The sequence below is a fragment of the Brassica rapa genome, chromosome A09, assembly GCF_000309985.2.
Source record: "Brassica rapa cultivar Chiifu-401-42 chromosome A09, CAAS_Brap_v3.01, whole genome shotgun sequence".
In the NCBI taxonomy this organism is placed as follows: domain Eukaryota; kingdom Viridiplantae; phylum Streptophyta; class Magnoliopsida; order Brassicales; family Brassicaceae; genus Brassica; species Brassica rapa.
The window spans coordinates 29754825-29780897 of record NC_024803.2 but is presented as its reverse complement, the minus strand read 5'-3'; the positions used below and the strand labels follow the sequence as shown (position 1 = coordinate 29780897).

At 35.9% G+C, this 26073-nt stretch overlaps 1 protein-coding gene, 2 long non-coding RNA genes and 1 other non-coding gene across 4 annotated transcripts; 3 read left to right on the top strand and 1 right to left on the bottom strand.

Annotated features, from left to right (window-relative positions):
* Positions 1 to 1289: 1289 nt before the first annotated feature.
* Positions 1290 to 10451, top strand: LOC117128504. Its single transcript, XR_004451812.1, has 2 exons — positions 1290 to 1526; positions 8547 to 10451. It is a non-coding gene; the product is annotated as an uncharacterized LOC117128504 (long non-coding RNA).
* On the top strand, positions 6310 to 6416 carry LOC117128626. Its single transcript, XR_004452020.1, has one exon. It is a non-coding gene; the product is annotated as a small nucleolar RNA R71 (small nucleolar RNA).
* Positions 10452 to 14513: 4062 nt separating the features above from the next.
* On the bottom strand, positions 14514 to 18456 carry LOC103840552 (WAT1-related protein At1g25270). Its single transcript, XM_033279999.1, has 8 exons — positions 18306 to 18456; positions 17758 to 18078; positions 17275 to 17337; positions 17040 to 17156; positions 16435 to 16693; positions 15914 to 16072; positions 15664 to 15815; positions 14514 to 15563 (listed from the first exon to the last, which is right to left on the bottom strand). Exons 2-8 carry the CDS (start codon positions 17985 to 17987, stop codon positions 15395 to 15397), a joined length of 1149 nt encoding a protein of 382 aa, XP_033135890.1. The 5' UTR covers positions 17988 to 18078; positions 18306 to 18456; the 3' UTR covers positions 14514 to 15394.
* Positions 18457 to 19943: 1487 nt separating this feature from the next.
* LOC103840551 lies at positions 19944 to 25740 on the top strand. The gene is made up of 2 exons (XR_004451383.1): positions 19944 to 24402; positions 24473 to 25740. It is a non-coding gene; the product is annotated as an uncharacterized LOC103840551 (long non-coding RNA).
* Positions 25741 to 26073: the final 333 nt, after the last annotated feature.

Genomic DNA, 26073 nt, shown 5'->3' with positions numbered 1-26073 from the left:
AGTATATACTCACGGTCACGCTGGACGCAGCCGGTGGCGCAACAGTCGTAGCAGTCGCCGGGGCCTAACTGAGCCTCCACCACCATGTCCGAGTTGGAAGATAAAGCCACCAGAATCAGAAGAGCTACCACTATCATAACTTGCGTCTTCATGTTTTTCTCTCTCCGAGTTCCTTTCTTACTTTTTCTGTATTTGCCTTCGTGGGTATTTATAGAATGTACATGTCGCCAGGTTTGACCACTAGTACATGTACATGTGTCATTATTGTCACCTAGTGTTAGAGCATCCGCAATGGAAGTTTATCACAAGTCTTTAGCACAAAATCCTAGGTTAATATGAATACAATAATATTATAAAACTTATGTTAGCTAAGAATTGGTCTTTAATTAAGGATTATAAGGGTATCATTATTGGTGTCCCTTAGGTTGAGGTCCTTAAACGTAGGGTCTCTTAACTTTTAACTAAAAATGTTAAGGGACTTCTCTCAAGTCCCTTATTTAAAGGCTGTTCTTTAACTTTTTTAGTTAAAAGCTAAAGGACCCTACGCTTAAGGACCCAATTTAAGGGACACCAATAATGATGCCCTAAGGATTTGGTCTTTAAAGACGTGGCATCGTGCCATTGGGTCGATAGAAATTTTAATTTCACATATTTTAAAATTTAAAATTTTATCTTTATATTTAATCGTGTATCTTTATATTAAATCAAGTAATAAATAAAAAATTTAATGGAGTTAAATCTATTTAACATTCACCAAAATTTTAAAATTTAATATTTTATCTTAATATTTTATTATATCTTTATATTTAATCATGTAATAAATAAAAATTTTAATTTCACATGTTTTAAAATTTAATATTTTTTAATTCCTAAGAACTCGAAATTAGAAAATACCATTGGACATACAATTTTGATTAGAGTCCTTAACTATTCAAACAAAAAAAAATTAGAAAAAAATAGTTTAATTATGCTCAGGACTCTAATAGTGGTAACACCATTGGAGATGCTCTTATCTATCAGCATTGTTCACAATATTAATAGCAAAATTATACTTCTTTTTTTTTAAAGATGTTTTAGCATAAACACATAAATTAAGAAAATTTTTACTTTCGATAAAATTACTTGATTACAATAAAAAAGTAACTAAAAATAGTTAATCATTGTTATACTGAACAAACAAAAACTACATATTAACTTTAAATATTTTAATCAATTGTTAAAATAGTTTTGCATAGAAAATTCCAAAACATTTTTTTTTGGTAGATCGAAAATTCCAAAACATCGTACAAATAGAAACAAAACTATCTTCTAAAACATCATACCAAAAAAATCAGAGGGAATATATCAACCGCTTTTATTTAACTTCTACTCAGACCAGCCTAACAAAAACAGATACCCCAGACGAGTATACACACACTATGAATGTCGATCATTTGTTCGTGATTTAAACCGAGTTTTGATGGAATTGCGGAAGGACTCTCACCAAGCTAAGAAGAATTAATCGAGAAACTTACCGATTAATCTAGGTGATGTTAGGAGTTTTCAAGGCTCCTAAGACAAATGTTGTAGTATAGAAGATTGTCGAACCAGTTCTGAGGGATATCAAAGCACTGAGAATGCAAGTACTCACTTAATCTAAGTGCAACCAATGATTTAGATGGGTTTTAAGCTATGACTAAAACTAAAAAGCAATAACAGAATGATACTTTCTTGACTAAGGGAAAAGAGAACTCATGGGCATAGGGATTAGACCTTGGTGATCAAGTATCGAACTAAGGATGGCAAATGATCAATCAAACTATCAACCTTAAGCCTAGACACAATTCTAAGCAAGCTCTATGTCTAGATGAATGCTCATTTGCTAACACATCTCAAACATCAAATGTCTTTGGTTGAATAATATGAAAGCAATCATTACTAACAAGTCTATTAGCTATCTTAGCACTTTAACAACAAATGTCTTTGGCAAAGTATACTAAAAGCCTAGGAGAGTTGTCTCGGGCATTTCATCGAACACCTTTCGGGTGAGAAATGCCTAAGGATCAACAACTGAGTGGCCAACTCAGAAGATGCATTATGATTACTCTACTAGCAAGGAAATATGAATGATCTACACTAAAACATCCTAGCTCTAACCTAATCACCCTTAATCTCCCTAACCCATGAATTCAAAAGGTGATTACTCACTAATCTCCATGATTCCTCTTAAACCCATATTGGATTTCAGATTAATCATGTAAGAAATAGATAAGAAATCAACACAAGAACATAACAAATCAAAACCCAAGAGATGAACTTCTCAAGAGAGTTCTTGTGTATTTCTCAATAGATCAAAAGATAAAAGATAATCTGCCTCTGGTGGCTACAAAAGATGTTTAAAACATAGGTTTTAGAAATGTAAAACGTGCATAATGAAATGACCAAAAGGCCCTTAAGTAAAATAGAAATCGACCCAACAATAGACGCGGAGCGACCTCGGCATGTCGCTCCGACAAGTCGCTCCGGCCTTCGGGAGCGACCTCAGTGGGTCGCTCTGAGAGGTCACTCCGGGCTTCGCTTCTTGTCGTCTCGCCATAGAGACGCGAGCGACCTCGGGGTGTCGCTTTGGGAGGTCGCTCCGAGAGGGGTGTGAGATGCGAACGACCTCGGTGCGTCGCTTTGGGCAAGTCGCTCTGGGCTTCCAACGGGATGAATATGGCGAGCGACTTCACGGGGTCGCTCTAGCTAGGTCGCTCTGAGAGGTGCTTTGGAGCGACCTCATGATGTCGCTGCGGAACCTCGCTCCCATGCTCTGCTCGTCCAATGATCACCTGTTTCACGTCCTTTAAGCTCCAAATGCATCCAAATGTCCCCAAGAACTCCATGTGGCACTCCAACACCTAATGAGGACAATGAATGCAAAATGCAACCTAGACATGGCTAAATCCTAATCTATATGATGAAAATGCTAATGGATGAATGGATAAAACAATGCAAATATGCAAGATATCAACTCCCCCAAACTTGTTCTTTTACTTGTCCACAAGTGAACTTTCTAGAACTCATAGGGAGAGAGGTTGAAGGAGGGAGCACATAGCCAAAAGAAACACAACTAGCACACTCTCTTATTACACTCTAGCTTCTCTAGGCCTATCTTAACTCTTTTTGTTCTTACACTCATCATCAAGCATCCACACATTCAAATCAACCAACTCTCACATTCATTAAGCACAAAACATCAGGTGAATTCTTGCAAATGGTCAGTTGGTCCAAGTCATTTGGTTGGATAAGGGAAAGCTTTTATTCAAGTGATTCAAGAGGTTCAAAACATATGATCTTTAAGGTGGTTTACTCTCAAAACAAGTAGCCTTGACATTGCACATAATATATCTAAGAAATGGACCAACTCATGCATACAATGCTCAATCTCCATTGTTCTACCCTTTTCCCAAACATACAATTACACAATCATTCCCAAATGTCAAACCCAACTCACATCTCTCACCAAAAGATCCTAAGAACTTTAACTTCTTCTCTTTGAAATCTACAAGGGATTTTTCACAACCTCAAAACATTTCTTAGCTCCTAACAACTTTGCTAGCCCCCTTTTTCTTTTCTTTTTTTTCTTTTTTTTTTCTTTTCTCTTTTTTTTTTTTTCGTTTTTCTTTTTCCCTTTTTTTTTTAGGCTGGGGGCCAAGACTTTTCAAAACTTGAGCTAGAGGCTTCTATACTGGTCCCAATAGAACAATTCACTTAAGCACAAAGAGTCTATTCTTTTCCTTTTTCATTTCTCCCAAGTCATAATCACAACACTCACCCCCACCTATAGCTAGACAATAGAGTGCCCAATCTAGCAAGAATGAAGATCAAGCATTGTCGTTCCCGATACTCTCAACATTATGCACATGTAAGACTTTCCGAAAAAGGCCTCACTCATCAAACAATGAAAGCTTAAAAGGAGGAAAAGGTTTTGGGAGTGGTCTACCACTAGAGTTTGTCAAAAAAAATTGGTATAAAAGATGTGACAACTCAAGTGTATATAGCCATGACTCAGTACACAAGGGACCATGAGCAAGAAGCATTAAGTTCGTTCAGTTCAAATAAGGTTGTAGTTGGCTTCAAAGACTGAGTTTCAGCAATCAACAAGTTTCAGGAAGAGTTTTCAAGGCTCGAAACATACAAGTCTTTTTGAGAGGTGCAAAAGCTACTCAGGTGCAACGTAGTGTTCTTTACAAGGCATTCAAAATCATTGCTCCCAATGCAAGTGAATGCAACCTATATGCTCTAGACTCTCCTAAAAATGCAAATGATGCAAACTAAATGATTGATTTTTTTTTTATCTATGCAAATAGGTATGCCATGCATGACTCAATGAAACAACATCAAAGCAAACATGATCAAATACTTGGTACCTCCCCCAAACTTGAGTTACACAGTCTCTGTGTTGTCAAGTAGAGAGAGAGATACCGAAAAGAAGACTAATATGCAAAAATAAAAAGGTATATACAGGGGAGTGTGGTGGGTTACCTTCTATGGGGAATGAGTAGAGGGAGATGCTCCCTCCTCATCGTCTTCAGGTGGTAACTCTTCAAGGTGCTCATCAGCAGGAGTGGCCATCTCTTCAATGTAGAAGGCTTGCCCGAACACAGTTGGTTTCCTCATTTTCCCTTTGATGTCAAAGTGGAGGATGTTCTCTTTACCCAAATGGAGATCAATCGTGCCTTCCTTCACATTAACAATAGCTCCTGCTGTAGCTAAGAATGGCCTTCCTAGAATCAATGGGTCTTGAGCCTCCTCACCCATCTCAAGCACCACAAAATCTGTAGGTATCTCATACCTTCCAATCTTCACAGGGAGGTCCTCTAAGATGCCCACAGGATACTTCACTGAACGATCAGCTAACACCAGAGAGAGTCTACACTTCTTGTACTGAGTGAATCCAAGCTTCTTTGCAACAGACAAAGGCATCAAGCTGACACTAGCTCCCAAATCGCAGAGACTTTTCTCAAATACCATAGGTCCAAGAGCACAAGGTAGTGTGAAGCTTCCTGGATCCTCTAATTTCTCTGGAACATCAAGCCTCTGGATGATGGCATTGCACTCATGGGTAAGAATCATCATGCCTTCCATCTCCTTCTTCTTTGCAGCTACAACATCTTTCAGGAACTTGTTGTATTGAGGAATCAACATGAAAGCATCGATGATGGGCATTGCAACCTGAGCTTCACTCATTTGCTTCTCAAACAGAGCCTTGTACTTCTCTAGCAGCTGCTTCTTGAATCTACCAGGGAATGGAAGTTTGGGTTCATAGGGAGGAGGAACAAAAGAACTTTCACTTGCTGGAGTAACAACTTCACCATCCTTTACTGTCTTCTTCTCTTCCCAACCTTTCCTTTACCTTTGGCTTCCACTATCTTCTCCAAGATCTCGTCATTGATCTTCTCATCAACAATCACCACTTCATCATCTATGTTGATGGCAACCCCCTCACCTAGTTTCTCAGCATCCTTGGTGAGGGTTCTAGGAGGTAACTGCTTACCACTCCTAAGGGTGATAGCTTTGGCCTCCTTGGGTTTTGGTCAGACTTTCCAGGTAGAGATCCTTGCTGGCGATTCTGGTGAGTGTTCATGGAAGCAAACTGATTCTCTAAATTCCTGACTGTAGAAGCAAGGTGTGAGAATTTGTTGTTGAGCTCATTGTAGCTCCCATCAATCTTGGTAATGAAGGTTCTTCAACTCATAACCAACATGCTTCTCACTTCTAGTCTGAGACTCCAAGATTTGTTTCAGTAAGGTATCAGTGCTGCTCTCTTGAGGAGCAGAGGAACCAGACGAGGGGTTTTGCTGAGGCTGATAGCTGCCTTGCTGGTTGTTTCTTGGCGGATAGCCACTCTGTTGGTTGTTTGGATAGGATTTCTGTTGGTAGTTGTTGTACTGAAAGTTGGGCTCCTTTTTGTACCAGCTACCATTGTTGTTAATGAAACACAACTCCTTGACCTTCCAAACCCTCAACCTCATTGACAGCAAGTGGATCTTCCTGCTTGGAGTTACCAACAAACTTCAGCTGCTCTTGGGTGGCTTTTTCAGCAATGAGTAGGTCGATCTTGTCTTCCAAAGCTTTGATCTCTTTCCTCGTCTGCTTATCATCTGTTCTACTGCCTCTGTCGTGGTCTCCACTGTAGACTGCATCACTCTTTACCATGTTGTCAACCAGCTCTTCTGCATCCTCCTCAGTTCTCCCCAAGAAGAACCCATTGCTAGCTGTATCCAGTCTGGCTCTGTACTTAGGAAGAGCACCACGGTAGAATGTGCTCAGCAAGCTCTCCTTAGAAAGCCATGGTGTGGGCATTGAGCTTGGTAGCCCTTGAATCTCTCCCAGGCTTCACTGAAGCCTTCCAAGTTCTTCTGTTGAAAGCTGGAAATCTCGTTTCTCAGCTTAGCAGTTCTTGAAGTAGAGAAGAACTTCTCCAAGAATGCTTTCTTGCAGTCATCCCAAGTGGTGATGGAGTCGCTGGGTAGAGACTTCTCCCACTGACGTGCCTTATCCCCCAAAGAGAAAGGGAATAGCTTGAGCTTTAAGGCATCTTCGGACACACCATTGGTTTTTGACAACCCACAGTAGCTGTCAACCTGTCCAAGTGATCAAATGGATCCTCTAGAGCCAAGCCATGATACTTGTTGTTCTCGATCACGTTGAGGAGTCCTGATTTGATCTCAAAGTTGTTGGCTGCCACAGCGGGTGCTCGGATTCCCAATCTATGACCATGAATGTTGGGGCGGTCGTAAGTGCCAATGGGTCGAGCTGCTCGCTGTTGGTTTTGAGGTATGTCTCCCATATCAGTATCCAATCTCTGCAAGTGAGCCTGTTGCTCTTCTTCTCTTCTCTTTCTAGCACACTCTCTCTCTAAAGCTCTGATGTCTGCAGCTCTTGGAACTAGGTTTGATGGACCCCTGCTCCTCAAGTTCATACACCTGTAGATTAAAGGGAGGTGAAGAAAGAGAATCAATAACAAAAGAAAATAAAAATGACTTAGTCTCAAGCAAGTGACTAAATCTCAATGTTTAAATCTACTCAGAATTTGGCAACGGCGCCAATTTGATGTTAGGAGTTTTCAAGGCTCCTAAGACAAATGTTGTAGTATAGAAGATTGTCGAACCAGTTCTGAGGGATATCAAAGCACTGAGAATGCAAGTACTCACTTAATCTAAGTGCAACCAATGATTTAGATGGGTTTTAAGCTATGACTAAAACTAAAAAGCAATAACAGAATGATACTTTCTTGACTAAGGGAAAAGAGAATTCATGGGCATAGGGATTAGACCTTGGGTGATCAAGTATCGAACTAAGGATGGCAAATGATCAATCAAACTATCAACCTTAAGCCTAGACACAATTCTAAGCAAGCTCTATGTCTAGATGAATGCTCATTTGCTAACACATCTCAAACATCAAATGTCTTTGGTTGAATAATATGAAAGCAATCATTACTAACAAGTCTATTAGCTATCTTAGCACCTTTAACAACAAATGTCTTTGGCAAAGTATACTAAAAGCCTAGGAGAGTTGTCTCGGGCATTTCATCGAACACCTTTCGGGTGAGAAATGCCTAAGGATCAACAACTGAGTGGCCAACTCAGAAGATGCATTATGATTACTCTACTAGCAAGGAAATATGAATGATCTACACTAAAACATCCTAGCTCTAACCTAATCACCCTTAATCTCCCTAACCCATGAATTCAAAAGGTGATTACTCACTAATCTCCATGATTCCTCTTAAACCCATATTGGATTTCAGATTAATCATGTAAAGAAATAGATAAGAAATCAACACAAGAACATAACAAATCAAAACCCAAGAGATGAACTTCTCAAGAGAGTTCTTGTGTATTTCTCAATAGATCAAAAGATAAAAGATAATCTGCCTCTGGTGGCTACAAAAGATGTTTAAAACATAGGTTTTAGAAATGTAAAACGTGCATAATGAAATGACCAAAAGGCCCTTAAGTAAAATAGAAATCGACCCAACAATAGACGCGGAGCGACCTCGGCATGTCGCTCCGACAAGTCGCTCCGGCCTTCGGGAGCGACCTCAGTGGGTCGCTCTGAGAGGTCACTCCGGGCTTCGCTTCTTGTCGTCTCGCCATAGAGACGCGAGCGACCTCGGGGTGTCGCTTTGGGAGGTCGCTCCGAGAGGGGTGTGAGATGCGAGCGACCTCGGTGCGTCGCTTTGGGCAAGTCGCTCTGGGCTTCCAACGGGATGAATATGGCGAGCGACTTCACGGGGTCGCTCTAGCTAGGTCGCTCTGAGAGGTGCTTTGGAGTGACCTCATGACGTCGCTGCGGAACCTCGCTCCCATGCTCTGCTCGTCCAATGATCACCTGTTTCACGTCCTTTAAGCTCCAAATGCATCCAAATGTCCCCAAGAACTCCATGTGGCACTCCAACACCTAATGAGGACAATGAATGCAAAATGCAACCTAGGCATGGTTAAATCCTAATCTATATGATGAAAATGCTAATGGATGAATGGATAAAACAATGCAAATATGCAAGATATCACTAGGTCAAAAGCAAAAAAGGTCGATTGGAGGTTTGAACCTTAACGTTAGTACAGTTGATGAACTGGAGGAAGAAAAAGTATAACACACTTCCTCGTTCACTTTTTTTTTTCCCCAAGATTTTATTTGATAATAGGGCCATGCCCACAGTCTTACAAAAGCCCAAATTTTGAACGGGCTAACTTAAAAAACACAACAGGCACAAGCTCAAAAAAGGAGCCCTAGGCCCAATAGAAGGTGATGTCGGCCTTCTTCCATTGCGAACCGCAGCATCACCTCCGCCTCGCTCACCTCCGGAGAACCACCCACCGATTCACCGAGCCACACCGGAACTCTTCCACTCCATACTATCTTAACCACGACCGTCAAACTCTCGCATGCTTCTAAATCGGAGAGAATCAATCGAATCTTCGAGATCTCATCCACCATCGATCCGCACAGACATCAAAGAGAAGGCTTCGCGCAAACATCACCCCTTTCATCGGAGAGCTTCACTCGTCCTCCGACGAGGTCTCATCCACCGCAACCGCACCGAAAACACTTAACTAGACCATAACAAGACAATCTAAAAAAGTGAAACTAAATCCTAGAGCGAACCAAGGAACCAGAGCCGGCGACGCAAGGCACATGACGCCTTCACCCCCTGGAGTCAAAGCCGACAACGTTGGAACTGTAGGAGCCTCCACGTTCCGGAAGCTTAGCCGGCGCCGCAAAGCTGAAGAAGCCTTCACCAACCCGGGATCTTTATCGGCGATGCTAGAGCTACGGGAGCCTCCACATCCGGAACAGACAGAACCTGAACTGAAGATCTGATAATCCTTCATCCTCGCCGTGAATCTAGAGGAAGACGAGTTGCCAAGAGCGGAGCTCTTCCCGGAACAAAACCCTAACCCAGATCCACCAGCATGTCGGAGAGAAACCACAGATCCGAGCCTACCGCATGAAGAAATGACCGAAATGAGAAGGAAGAGAGCCACCGGCGCCGGCACGCGCTCAGACGCGCAGCCGGACGCCGGAGCTACCTTACACGCGACTCTCTCTGCTCTCTCTCTCTCTCTCTCTCTCTTCTTTTAACTCTCTCTCTGACGCACTTCCTCATTCATCTTATCCGTAAATGAGTACAACATTGTTTTTATATAATGAGTTTATCTCTAGTTTACATGACATAATAGCTAAACCTCATTAAACCAACATTGATTACATGGTTATCTACACTAATACACACAATCGTTAAAACATATATAGATAAACAATCCTACTTGAGAAAGGAAAAACCACTTAACGAAAAGGACGTCCTTTTCTCTTTAGCTTAATTGATACTTTGATGTTAATGAAAAGTACAAGCTTAAACTACTCTCCCTCATTTTAAAATATTAGTTTCAGTTTCAGTGAAAAGGAGATAAACTAGTAGATGCATAGATTTAGCCGAAAATGGGAAAATATAGTAGACAGCGTATGATTGATTAGGGGTGGGCAAAAAACCCGAACCGAACCGAACCAAACCAAACCGACCCAACCAAACCCGTACCGATCTAAACCAAACCAAAGTATATGTGTAACTCGTTTGGTTCAAGATTTTATCAAACTAAATGGTTCGGTTTGGTTTAAAACCAAACCGAAAAACCGAAGTGTTTTTTAATTAGATTAATTACATATACTAATAATATTAAGATTTAATGTATTTAACCATTTAGCATAAATAACTAAACATAATTTATACATTTTACTTTTAAGTGAATATAATAAGCACAACTAAAAATAAAATAAAAGAAATATGAATCTCATACATTAACATCAAAACGAAAAAGTTATTTTATGATATTTATACTAGGTTTGAAGATAATAATATAAAAGTATTGAATTACATTTTCTACATATTTATTGTGATATTTGGTTTTACGTTTAAATATGAAAGAAATAATGATTTAGTATCAAATGATAATTTGTTTATGTTTTTATAGATCATATTTTTGTAATTGAACTAGAATAAAACTAAAAAATTAATTCGGTTGAAGTGAAAAACACAAATTAAACCAAATTAAACCGAACCAAACACAAAACAAACTAAATTAAAACTGAATCGAACACAAACCGGACCGAAGTAAAACCGAACCAAACCAAATTTAAACCAAACCATACTAATTTGGGTTGACTTTGGTTCAAGATTTCTTACACCCGAATAACCCAAACCAAACTGAACCATAATTAAACTGAAATGCCCATCCCTATGATTGACAGCCTTTTAGTAAACCGGTTGGTCCGGTTTTCATTACATTTCAAAGTTGTTAATACATTATTGTACTAGAAGTGAAATCAAGCATTGTAGCTGTATTGCCTTATTGACTGATTACGATAACAACACACAATACGAAATATGTTTTGAAGCGATACAGTTATGAAACGGAGATTACAACATCATTGAATCTAATTGGATCATAGTGGATATAAAGATTTATGCACCAGTCTTTCTTGCCTTTTTAGCATCTGCAATTACAAAAAAAAACACATTAGTTCCAAGTCCGCTTTTGGTTTTCATTCAGCTCCAAAAACTCATGCCGCGGGCCACATCGTATGATCCGATTCTGCTAGACAACATGGTCTTTAAGTACATTACATGTATGATAATCTACAAACCTAACCGACCCGGTTCGGTTATGGTTGCTATCGACTATATAAAGTATATCACAACCCGGTCTGGTAAGGATCCGGTTTCATTAATTTACCTGGGCCGCACCGAATGGAGCACTTGCGATCGCATCGGGCCATCTTTCTCGCTGGAGACAGAAAAGAGAATATTAAAAGGTTATGTTTTTTTTTTCCTTTGTAACCAGAAATCTCGAATCAAAATTGAGACTAAGCTTCGATGTTTTATAGCATCTAGGATTCATATAAAGGGAAAGAAAAACTTATTGACAAAGAAGAAAGTGCTCACAGTCGCGCTGGACGCAGCCTGTGGAGCAACCATCGTAGCAGTCTCCGGGGCCTAACTGAGCCTCCGCAACCATATCTAAGTTGAAAGAAAAAGCCATTATGATCAGAAGAGCCGCCACTATTGTCACTTGCTTTTTCATCATTCTTATTTTTCTTTAGATCTTCTTTGTTATTGTTTCTGGTTTCTTTCTCTCTCTCTCTTTTAATGTGAGCTTTTGTGAATGTTTATAGAAATGTCACCGTTGCCAGGTTTGACCGCTAGTCCATGTGCTGCGCATATTCCTCTCCTAACGTTATCGATCCCTTTAATACTACTGCAAAAGTGTCTACTTCTTTTTATTTTCTTCCACTATTTTAGATTAATGGTTCACCGATACCCAGTGTTTTAAAACCCGACCCAGACCCATAGTTGAACCGGTAAACCCGGTGACCCAGAAAAAATCCGGTTTGGGTTTTATGAAAAACCCAATATTTAAAAACCCGCAAAAACCCGTAAAAACCCGCAAAAACCCAATAAACCCCAGAACCCGATACCGGTTGAACCGCCGGTTGAACCAATAAATAACTTTTACTCTTTTTTTAGTTTTAGATTATGTTTTATATTCTATGTTTTCAATTAAAAAGTTAAGTGCTGACAAAAAAAAAGTTAGGTTTTTCCTTTTCAGTTTTATATTTGTAATTTTTAGATTTTGAAAAGATTTTTCACTATGCCACCTAAAAAAAATGAAGTGAACGATGATAGAGAAAACCAAAATTAATTGATGTGATTTGGTGTTAGTTTATTTCTTTTATTGACAATTTATTGCAATGATCTTTTATTTTTAGTTTATTTTGAATTTGAAGTTAATTTATTATTCAAATTATATATTTAAATATTTGTGAGTTTTATATCTTGATTTTTTTAGATGTCATAACTCTTACTTTGTTACAGAAAATTTTAAATAGTCTAAACTATTTTTTTTATATTTTGCATGTCAAATGAAAATAAAAATATAAAAACTAAAGTTAAGTATTTGTTAAATACTTTTTAAACATAGTATATACATATCGAAACTATTATTTTATGTTTTAAAAAACATTAAAAAAATATAAAACTTTTGTTTTTATATATTTATTTTCATAGCTAATATATTATTATATAATAAAATTAATTCATATATTAACCCGCGGTTCACCCGTGGTCGACCCAGTGACTCAGCGATCCGGTAAGTCGTCCGGTTCAGTGTCCGGGTCGGGTTTAAAAACATTGCCGATACCAATTAATTACAGTTGGAAATTTGAGTCATACTAGTTAGTAAGATCCTACTATTTAATTTACCGCAGGCAGATGCACGCTGACCAACTTAAAATGTTTGAGATGCAAATAAAGATACGGATTAAATTTATTTTATGTGGAACCAACCGTGTCGAACTAAACAGTTGATACCTGATAATCCACAATTTCTTTTAAAAAAAATCTAAAAAATATTTTGTAAAATTATAAATATTTATTTAATTTTAATTATAAATATAGAACTATTTTGTTTTCTAAAAATAATTAGAAATATATAAATAATTATCTTATTAGAATTAATATTATGCGGATTTCCTAGATCACTCGTCAATTTAAATAGACACGTACAATATTTTTTGTGCAGACTATGTGAATCGTATTTTTTACTAAAAGAATTTCTAGTTTGCAGGAAAGTAAATTTGATCCGCTTTCCAACATCCCCTTATTTTTTTTTTGTCAACCGGAAATTTATTGAACAAGAACAAATTTTACAACAAGGCCCAAACGAAAATGGTTAAAACATAAACATAAAGAGAATGGCCCAACAAGCAGGACAGCAACACGAGAACGCCATAAACGGTCCAAACTATTGGCCCAAACATAAAAGCCCAAAGATGAGCGGTGACTAACTCCAGCAAAACACAACCACGCGTCAGACTCTGAGCAACAGCAGGACATATGGCGGAAGGAGATGAGACGTCACCAAACTACACCGACTTGAGAGTCGTGACCGGAAAACAAATCGCCGTCCACCGGAGCTTACCGGAACAGGAGCAACAATAAGAACCGTCGTCAACAACACTATTTCGAATCAGAGCAAGTAGACTAACCGTCTACACCGTAACTTGAATCCTCACCTACGAAATAAAAATCAACCGCAACCATTCGATCTCAAAGATCCAATTATCCTGCATCTAAAACAAGCCATCTTTAAAGATAAGAAGAAGCATGAAGATGGATAAGCCTTAACAAGGAAAGGATGAAGCAATTGGATCCAAAATCAAAAGAGGGCTGAAACTTTAACAAGAGGAGAGAGAGGAGAGGATCTAAACAAAAGAACAAACTCCGAAAAGAACCGGAGAAGAAGCCGGCCGACGCCACCGGAAAGCAAGTCGACGTCGCCAGAGTCAAAAGCCGGCCGCAACTCCAACGAGATGGAGCTTCGCCGGAGACAAAATCCGAGTATAAAGTGTCAACAAGACCACTTATACCGGAAACAGATCCCGAACCTGGGAATGATACTGCCGTTAAAAGAACCGGCGACTTGATCCACAAACAGTTCTCTCTCTGAAAGATTTTTAGAGAGAGAAGAGAGAGAACCCCCTAAAAAATATTCCAACATCCCCTTGTTATTAAAGCAGAAGCAAATTAAAAGAGTAAGCTTTAAAAGGTAAATCATTTACGTTTATGCTATCTTCCATACGTGTTACCATGAAAATTTTTTTTAGTCTCCTTTGATCTTAACTCTTTTATAACTAGACTATTAAGATGCCAATGGATTGACGTGTCACATAACTTGAGTAATCATAGTCATAATAACATTAGAGAACTTTACTACATGTTGGAAAGTAATCATAGTCGTAAACCTGAAATTTTGAACTATCATAGGAAGAAGACAATGATAATTTTTTTATAACTAGACTTTTTGACAATTACATTAGAGAACTTTACTACAGATGGAAAGTAATCATTTTTTCTTTGGTAAATTTCATTGATCATAACAACATTACAAGGTAGAATGACAAAGCCATCGAACACACACAATCCCCATAAACATCTATCCGAATAAAAAACTTCCCTAGAGATTAAGTCGGCGGATGAACTGCAAGTCCCCAAAACCATAAACAAATATACAAGCTAAGAACTTAACAATACAATTTAGAACCAAACATGATAAAAAGACATAAAGGAACGTCAACATCCACAGTTGAAATTATTGAAGGACCAGACATGACACTCTTATTAAGGCTCTAAACCACACTAATCCAATTCCACTATAGGAGCCATGCCATGAACCGAATTGAACTGGTCTCTAAGGAAAATTCAGAGAAGACCTTGCTTTTATCTGACGACTCCCAAATGACAAGATGAACAAATAGCAAAAGCTACATATTCATTGAAAGAAGTCGGAAGTCTTCTATAAAAGAGAAGAAAAACGGGCAAACAGGTAAAGTAATCATAAAATGAGAAAGACAGAAAATCACAAGAAATGTTTTTTGAGCGAGAGATTTTCAACCACTTTCGAGATACTCTCTTTTCATTTGTTCTTTTCCAGTTTCATTGGTTAAGTTCTTTTTGTTTTAAAGTTTAATAAAAAAGGTTATATAGGAGTATATCAATATAATACATGTGAAAGAAGGTTCTACAAAGTTTTATCGTTAATGATGCTCTTAAATTTAAGCCGATTAAAAATAGCTACACACTTAGGACTCTATTTGTATCATGAGCAATTTGAATTAGTTGACAGAAATTTTCACGATATAACATAGAACATAGCTTTTTAAGAGATATAAGTAGCAAGTTATAGATAGTGTTTTAATATTGAAGTCAGGGTGAAAAATCAAAGACATTGTCCAAATTCTCCATCTAGTAGTCCATATATATTCCATTTCTACGGACTTTATTTGATGATGTAGCTATATGGTTGGTTCACGGGACATCTCTATTATTTATTGCTGAGAGATTGCCAAGGTTCACTTCTTTGATATTCTTGTTTGTTTCAATGTGGTCCAATGTAGCAGAGGCACTCTTCGCTTCCTTCATTTTACACCATATAACTAGGTATACACCTCCCACCATTATCATTGCACCAATTATACTGTACGTTCCACAAAATAAAAAGAGAATGAAATTTACATACTATATATATCATACACAAAACATTAGTTTGATGAAACACATGCATGATTTGGGTGTACCTTCCCAAATGAAGCGTTTCCTCTAAAGCAAATGATCCGGCGAGGGCTACGATCACAAGCCTTATAGGGCTAAACATCGTAACATATAACGGTCCTTTTGTTTTAATGCACCAAGCAATAAGAGGTATGACCATTCCTGAGACCACGACTCCCTACAAGTCACGGACAAGATATTCAATTAAAAACGTGTATCAAGTATACACAAACACGTCTTAAATGATCCTTAATCATTGGGTAGATTGTTTTATACCGAATAAACCGTAGCAAGAAGGCTGATGTTCCATCCTAATCGCCATTGTTTCCAGTTACGTTCTGAACAGAGAGCAACAATCATGCAAACCAAACTTCCCATCGCATTCATCAGACTTACGTTCCAATAACTTCCTCCAAGTTGATCGCCTATTTTTGCCTGTAAAGAAAAAAATTTACGTCTCTTGAAACATCATATCAACGCCAAAAACATGAAAGAAAATTCTTGACCAATATACAGAGGTTCTTTTTCAACATATTAAATTATATATTGTATATATATATATATATATATATATATATATATATATATATTAATGGGTACATAAAAATACATGTGTATTCTTCACAAAGAATATGTATTTAGTTGTAGTTATTAATATAAATTAAATGTCTAGGAAGTAATATGGTAATTTTCTATTCAGATTTGAAACACAATCACACATAAAACATGTCGAATACGTTAGATTTCTTTTTCTTGTTTTAAGATAATCGTTTGGTATATGAAAAAGCAGCACTTACCTGCAATATTAACCAAAGTGAGAAGGAAACGTTACATCCAAAAACCATAAGAACTCCTGGAATTGAGATGTGGTGGTTCTCAGTGGCTTGGCCAGAAGATTGACCAGCGTTCGAGTTCTTAAGTAAGTCAACGTGTGTTGACCAGATATGAATCTCAACACCTTTATAGAATACAAATACGAGAGCCCCACCGGCACCAAGCAACGTCCCCACAAGCTTAGCCCTCCCTTCGTTCGTTCCCAGCCGAAGAGTCTCTATCCTGTTAAATGAGAATTAATCATTAGTTAGCCTTTTCATTTCATTTCTCGACAGGCCAAGTTTGCAGATGAACCCCTTGATTCATATTCTCTTAGTTTTAAGAAGTTCCATTCTAACACGAAAAAAAACTAAAATATACTCCTTCCATTTTTTATTAGATACCAATAAATATTGTACAATTTAAAAAAGTTTTACATTGAAAACTGAAAACTTCATCTAATTTTTAACAGAAAAAATTCTAAAATTTCAGATATTTGAAAAGGAGAGAGTATAATTTTGGGAACCAAATGAATATATCATACTTTTCCAAAAGGTTATTGTTTAGCATTGGATGTGCGGTGCCTTACCTAAAAGCGACTGACAATACCAAGGTGATCAACGGACCAAGGATGCTGGCCGCAGTCGAAAAGGTAGCTGATGTAAGAGCAAGTCCTGGCAAATAGAGAAAATTTGGTATCGCCGCTCTGTAAAGAAGTCAAATACATGAATCACATCATCTATAAAATTCCATGTATATATTTATAATAGTTTATGATTGTCAGTAACAGTTCAAATGAAATTACTGTACTAAGTTCTAAGTACCCAAGCATCCCCGAAAGAAAGGCTAGAAAGAGCAGTCTCCATGTAAATTCTGGCCGCTTATCCCTGATCACATAGAGTCCAAAAACAAAAAAAATGATTGAAATAACACCAGAGTATTTAATTTATTGAATATGAACACACACACACAAATGTATGACTTAATGTAGTAGATCTGTTGGACGCCAGATTCCAACATGGTCATTCAAATCAGAGCCGGTCATGGTCAAATGAGCAAATAAAACATTGTTCACTATAAACACCAAATTTTAAGAGATAATTTACATAATATAGCCTCCGAAAATTATTATTATTTTTGAACTAAAATCTTTTTAATTTGTCTATCACCCCTAAAATTTGAAGAACTGTCGTGATGCGAATATGTAACCCAAAGTGTATTTAAATCCGGTTTGGCATATATAAGAATATATGGTTTAATATAATGCAAAAATAACAATTATATACAATATGTAACAAAAAGGAAACCTCTGGAAGATGAGGGCGAGGGGAAGCATGGAAATGGTGGCGAAGGAGAGACGATAAGCCACGAGGATTCTGAGATTTGTACCATCATCGACCGTTAGCTTAAACAAAATGTACATTCCTGCGAAAATAAACTGGACCACCAGCATTATACTTATAGCTTTAACTTCTTTCAACATATCTCCAATTCGCCCACAACTTCTATATTGTACTTTGATACCCAGTCTAACCATTAACTATCCCTTGTAGTTGGATGAGCTTATTTATCTAGCCAACGTGTCTTCGTCTTTAATTATATTCCTATACCTTTTCCATTGTGCTCCACTTAAAATTTAGAGACCATGAAAAAAAATTAAGTGATATAAGAAGATGTGAAATTCAAGTGTTTGTTTATGGAAACTTGTGAACAAAGTAGCAAAGTTGTTAAGGATACAACTTTGAAGGCTTAGTGAGTGTGAAAGAGATGCTATGTATACAAATATATGATGAAAAAGGGAAATAGAATACGTAAGTGAAGCGGTTATGCATAATAAAAGAAAGAACTATTTAACTATCGTTAAAATCAATGGACCTCCACGACCACGAGATCTTAAGAGCGTTCGCAGAAGCATCTTTTTGTAGTCGTTGCAAAAGCATCTTTCTTTTTATCTTTTATTAAAAGAAAAGAGAGAAAAAATATTGGACATGTACATTGCCTTGGTGCCGCAAACATTTGTATGCATGCTCAGGGTAATTCGTTTTATTAACATTAGTTGTAAATTTAAAAAGATTATAAAAGCGACATATTGGGTTGATGTTGACACGTGCTAAGCATGCTCTATATATGGTTCCCTTCCGTGGCTTGCCACACGAGAGAATTCCGAAAGAGATAAAAGCCTTGGTACACTTGGTAAAGATCAAAATTTGGAAGTTTTGGGTAGGGGTGGGCGTTTTTAACTCAACCCGAAGTATCGACCTTAATCCGAACCAGAAAAACCGAAACCGAATCCGAACTGTTTTACAAAAATATCCGAATGGGACTTATGAGCTTACTATTTTGGACTTTGGTTATAACCTGAACCGAACCGAAATCCGAATTAGGATTCAAAGATATCCAAAATTAATTAAATATGTTAATATTTTTATATATATTAAGGTGATTTAGATATTTTAGAGTATTCAAAATATTTTTGTAGTTTGTTTTATTTGTTATTTTGAATACTTTTAAGTAAATTTAGATAGTTTAACTAATTTTTAATTATATTTGTAAATAATTTATATATTTTGAAATTTTTTTAGTCAATTTTCGAGGTTTTTAAAAATATATTTTTATACAATTTTAAAGATTGGTTAAATCCGATCTGAACCGAATCTAAAGAAACCGAACCGAACCCGATCCGATAATTAGTAAAAACCGAATGGTACTTATGAGCATAACACCGAAAATCCAAAAATCCGAATCACCCGAACCGAAACCCAACGGACCACCAAACGCCCATGCCTAGTTTTGGATTTGGATTATCTTCCATTTTTATAGTGTGTTTCATTTAATTAGCAAAATGTTCGTGTATGGATTGTCCAGTTTTATCTGAACACAATACAATAAGAACTCTATAAATTAATAATGTTATAACTATAGAATTGTATTAATTTATAGAGCTATTAATTTATAAAAAATATTTTTTTTGCATGATAAAAATAATTGATTCACATGTTTACATACTCATTAAAATTTATAAATTCAATCCTCATGCAATTTAAATGTGTTTTTAGATATAACTTTATTAGGTACAATCAAAATATTATTAAATTTTGATAAAAACAGAAATAAAATATATTCTAAATATAAAAATTAATACAATATATTATTTATACTTATATAAATTATATATCTAAGTTATTAATTTATGATTTTAATAGGACTAAATATTTACATTTGATCTTTTTAAAAATATTATTTTATCGATTTTTGTCATATTTTGAACCGGTTTAATTCAAAACTGACGAAATTTATTTATTATATTATTTATTAATTTATCGAGTATCAATTTATATAATTTCTACTGTACTTTTTTTCTTACCAAAATATCTTATAAATAAAAATCTTATTTTATTAATAATTGTTTTGCAATATGAAAATTTTCATTTGAAATATTTAAAAATATCTGCCACCTAATAAAATAATTATTTTAATTTAATTTTTTCTATTATTGTGAGCTTCTTTTAGTGAAAATTTAAATGGTCATGTTCTCATGGTATGAGCATCTACCAACAAATTCTCTAATTAAAAAAATATTTTTGTTATATATTAATAATATTTTATATTTAAATCAACTAAAATATTGGATAGTTGACAGTTTCATTGGATTTTTATTTCAACGTTTTGACAAAGTTTTCTCCTTCAGAACCGTTTTTAGGTAGACCAAAGAAAGCCAACCTTGTAAACATCATTCACAAGAAAATTCCAAAATAGAGGAAAACGCTCCTGCGTCAATAAGCAACTCGTAAAGCCATGTACACTTGGTATTGATCCAAATTTAGAAGTTTTGGGTTTGTGCACAAATATAATTTTCCTTTTAATGGTAAAAACATCATTTCTCTTGACTCAAGGGTCCTGTACACTAATATAAATGTTACTTTTATAACTGGTAGATTTTTAACTGTGCAAAAAGCTTTATATTTTCAAAAAAAAAGCTTTATATATATATATATATATATATCAATTTGATGAAAACATCTAGCTCCAATTTCCCTTAACAAAGTAGCTAAATAGTCAAGCATTAGTTAAAAGCCTTGTTCGGAAACTCGCTATGCGCTACGCATGCGGTGCATACAGGTCTAGCGATTTATTTAAAAGCACGAAGAAAATTCGGAGAGTACTCGGCTCAGCGTAGTCAAGCATTAGTGCATGGCTAAGTGTAGAAAGCATCCGATTTTGCCCAATTCACCACGTTCCACCTATGCATCACGTAAACTCGGCCGAGTAATCGGCTCTGCGGACGAGTTTTTGAACAAGGGTTAAAAATTTAAGAAGTGATCCACTGCGTCACGTATACTCGGCCGAATAATCGGCTCGATCTGTGGACGAGTTTTTGAACAAGGGTTAAAAGTTTAAGAAGTGATCCACTTAATTAATGACATGACGCCATCGCCACTTCTTTTCTTCCACTTGTGCTATTTTCCATCATTTTCATTTCTATAGAACCGCTGCTGTTGTTACCACTGACAACAATAGTCCTAACTGATTTTTGTACTTCGTTTTCCTCCAGTGGAACTAGTCCATTTAGCTTTTTCTTCATCTCATTATGCTTTCCCCATAACACAACATATAGCCCGCATACAATCAAGATTGCTCCAAGTACACTAAAATTTTGAAAATATAATTAGTATATGCGTTTTACTATATATATATGTCTAATTAAATTCCAAAATGTATATTGCATTTACCTTCCTAAATGTATATTGCATTTTACCTTCCTAAGTAAAGCTTTTCGTCCAAGAACAAATTACCAGCTAACGCAACAATCACGAGCAGGAGGGGGTTAAAGACGGCTACGAAGAGTGGACCCCCATTGTTCCCTAGTTGTTTTAGTTCCAATATTTATTCGTTTGGTAATAGTGTTAGTTCAATATAAAGAGGTTTGATAGCATATATTATATTCCAAAAATGTCATAGAATGGAAATGGGATATATACCAAATATGCAACGGTCCATAACCTAATGTCCCAGCCGAGCTTCCATTGTGTCCAATCCCTCTCCACACACAATGCATATATAGTCGATTGGAAGAAAGCCATTAAGCTCATCAATCCTGTACTCGCGTAATGGCATGGAAATGTTTCACTCATCTTTGCCTGTATTGAAAAATTTGTGTGCCAAAAACAACTCATACATGTCCTTTCATTACTCGATGTGTATATATATATATATTCTCTTTTCATAACCGCACATCTTAGACCGACCAGATCGTTCAGCTTACACACAAGACCCTAACAATAATGTATAGTATATGTTACTAAAGAAGGTTAATGTCAGACTTCAAAAAATCAATAGAAAAGCCTTTGTAAAAGGTTAACAGCATCGCTCCACCTATTCCCATTAACGTCCCGAATACTTTTGTTTTTCCTACTGCTGTTCTAATTTCTCCAACCTTTGATATAACATGTACGTATGTTATACAAATAAACACACACACACACATCATATATATATATACAGTAGAACCTCTATACATTAATAATGTTGTGACTTTAGAATTTTATTAATTTATAGAGATATTAATTTATAAAAGTTTTCTTATTTAGTTTTTTTTATTCTAAGATACCTTTATTCTAAGATAAGAAAATCATTTGATTTTAGTGTATACACATTAATTGTTATTCTTTGAAATTTGACATTTATATTAATTTTATTATATTATTCGGTGTATATAATATATATTGCGTATAACTTAAATGTGGTTTTAGATATAATATTACTAAATCTCATCGAAAATATATTAAGTGTTAGAAAATATAAAGATAATTTCATTGTGAATATAAAACAAACAATATAAAAATATAAAGATAATTTTATTGTGAATATAAAACAAACAATATAAAGATAATTCATTGTGAATAATTTTAATGGAACCATATATTTACATAGAATTTTCTAAAAAATATTATCTTGTTATTTTATCGATTCATGTCAAATTTTTAACCGGTCTAAATTGAGTCCGGCAAAATTTATTAATTTATAGAGATTATTAATTTATCGAATATTAATTTATAGATGTTATATTGTATTACCTTGCTATTACGCCAATGACAAAAGTTACGGCGGGTATAAGATTTTCCATTGCAGTTATGAATGTAGCCGACGTTAGTGCCATACTTTTCATATATAGATGGTGCCCTAGAGATTCTCTGCAATATCATATGTATTTATGTCTAATTAGTTTATATATATGTATTTATGTCTAATCGTAGTTATAGTTGGAAAATATACAAAATGTCATGACATATATGAAGTTCACAATTATAAAAATTGGCATACTTAATATCATGTAATCAATTATAGTGGTACAGATTAGTGATTATTATTACTATCAATTTAGAATATTGTCATTCACATCTAATCTATTAAATTAGAGTCCTATTTGAAATTTACCATGGCATATTTTTTTTTAGACCTATTGAAAATGTTGTGACTTAATATAATTAAAAGACACGCTACTTAACTATCTTATATGATCACCAATGTATTTAGATTTATATTTAGATTTATATTTAGATTAACATATAATCTTAAAAAAAAATCGGATTCATCCTAACTTATTTTCAAACAATTCCTAAACCCTAATGTATTCTTCATCTTCAAGCCGCCACCTGTGGAAGTTTGAGATGTATTTCTGGAAATAACCTTTTATAACTTCTATCCAACACCTGTGTGGCCTCTTCTTTTGACTGTTCCTGCCATGAGTATCGTTTTATAATTCTTTTTGTTGTGAGATTTAAATGTAGATACGACTTTACTTTTCCTTATTGCTCATGCATGTATTGCTTTTCTCTGTATTGAAACCTCTCTCTAAGCATTGTCTTTTGTTAGAATTGGGCTTTGGGTTTGGTGATAAGTGAATACTGAATAGCCTGTTCAGTTTCAAAACATTATAGTCTGTGAACTTTTGTTTAACATATGTGCTTATGTAGGTAGTGTGTTATGTATCAATGATATGTGTTGATCGATGTGGCGTGTTCTGTCTCAGATTATACTTGATGAGGCGAGAAAGTGGGAGAATAAGATTGTTCAGATATTTGTGAAGGTTGGTGGTGATAATATGCAAAAGCTTCTCCTCGGAAACCTCTTTAAGAATATTCCTCGAGTTTCTCTTAATCTCATGTTCGAGCAAGAATTTTAGATCTCCCACGAGTGCTAAACCACCGGTGTCTATGGATGGGCAGTTTAACTCTGGTGAGTTCCGGTTATGATCTTTCTTTTTTCTTTTTTTTTGGAATTGAGTTCCAGTTCTTGAGTCAATGTTTTAATAATATGATTTTGTTTTATCGAAGCCAATCTTTTTTCTATGTTCTTGCTGACTTTGATTCAGAGGATGAGGAAATTCCCATGAATATGTTTCAAAGTTGCAAGTGTTTATTGGTGACAGACAATGAGATGGGGGACCTTCTCTTTCAGCTACTGGGAAGAAGTTTCTTCCCAAGCTCGAAAGAAAATCATCAGGTATGCTATATGCAACACTATCATCTGTGAGTTTATAGAACGAGTATATATATATAAATGATTGTATTGGTTTCCAATGTTGCAGGTTAGGATATCAGTGTCAAGCACCACCATACTCTATTATTATACAGGTTGCTTTCTGCTTACACAAACTCTAATTTACAATAACAAAAAGTTGTCTGCATTTTTTTCTAAATGATAGATTGATGTAGGAGACTGAAAATGGAAGATGGCATGTCGCAAGATGATCTTCAGACATCCATGCAATGGTTATGCGCAAGAAGATCCAAAACACAAAGATGAAATAAAACTGGGCTAAGGTGCTTTCTGAAGGCTACTTCCAGTGTTATCTCCTTTGCGTCACTGTTATGATCTATTTTCATCAGAGCTCCAACTTTCAATATCTCTCCACAGACTAATCCACAAGCTACTTTGACTATGCTTGGAAGGTAAAAAATGTCAAGATTTGTATGCTTTGGTATATTTGGTCATACTAAAAACAGTTTTTCATATGAATAGAATTGCGTGTACATGGGGAAGATGTTGAGAAGAGTTTGAATCAATGAAATACATGTGAGATACAAGATGAGCTTGATGGGATTTTCAGGATTATTCTTACTGATTCTAAAAAGTTTGTCTATAGTTGTTGTAAACAACAAGACCGAGATGTAATGTGTTTACTCAGAGTAGCTGTTATAGTAAAGTTTAAGGCTTACTATTTCAGAAAGCAGATGACATGTTCATATTGCATAAATACATACTAGAGAAATTTTAAATTTTATACTAACACGCTCAAAATTTTATCGCAGATACTAAAATTGTTTTTTTGAACCAATCCAAAAACCAAAATAACTAAACCCAAATTTATAGATAATTGAATGATTCCTATATTTTTTCATATAAAAATCAAAAACCACAACCAAACCGAAACCAAATTGAAAACCAAAAAATACAGTTTGGAAGCGAATAAAAAAATGATGACTGCACTTAAACATATTATTGAACAAATTAAACATATTAATAAATTTGTTAACAAAAATAATTCCGCGCTTTCAAAGCGCGGGTACTATCCTAGTGTTTAATTATAAATAAGGTAGAGATCTCAATGAGAAAGTTAATAACAATGATGTACAGATTCGATGCCACCCTACAATTTTGGACGCCGTTCGTTAGAGATGGCAAACGAGCCCACCCGCAACCAAATGGCCCGCCCCGCCACGGGCTCAAGTTCAGTCGGGTCACAGCGGGCTGGCCCGCCGCGGGATGCGGTATCGAGAAGCAATGTCCAATCCCGCCCCGCCTAGTGCACAGGTCTTTGCGGGTAGGCCCGCGGGTCACCATCCAGAAGTTGAACGTCTCATTTGATGCTTAACTATAGCTTTTGAGTCAATGCTTCTCGATACAGTCATACAGATCAACAAAAGAAGTATATGAACCTCTATCATACGTTTCATCTCTACGTATCTTACATAACATTACTCTTGTGTTCAATACAAACATATTGAACCTTATCGGGAAAACATTATTCTTGTGTTGAATGGCATGTAGTATCAACAAGAAACTAAAACAGAAATAATCTTTGATGCGTATGCACTGATGTGTATGCATAAGAATGACATTAAGTAACAACACCAAATCTAAGTAATCATATCCAAGTAATGTAAATGAACACCCAAACAAAATCCAAACAATGTAACGTGGCCTCGGTAAAAACCTTATCGAGAAAACCCATTGGGACAAAACCCGACAAGGGAAAAAGAGCGCCACAAAATCCATAATGCGAATAAAGAAAAAACACCAGATCAAAATAAAAATCAAGTTTCTTCTTCTTCAACTTCAACTATCTCTTCTTCACCATCCATTTCATCTTCTGTAGATATTAAAAATCGAAGTTAATTAAATTTAAAGAACATGACACCCTAAAATATATAACAAAGTGAATAATTTACCATGTTCATAAGCTTCGAATCCTTTTATCCAATTCCTACTACATATCAGAGCCTGCACATTTTTGGGAAGTAGACGGCTCCTGTATTTGTTCAGAACTCTCGAACCGATGCTAAAGGAGGATTCTGAAGCCACTGTTGTGATCGGAATGCTAAGCAGATCACAAGCCATTG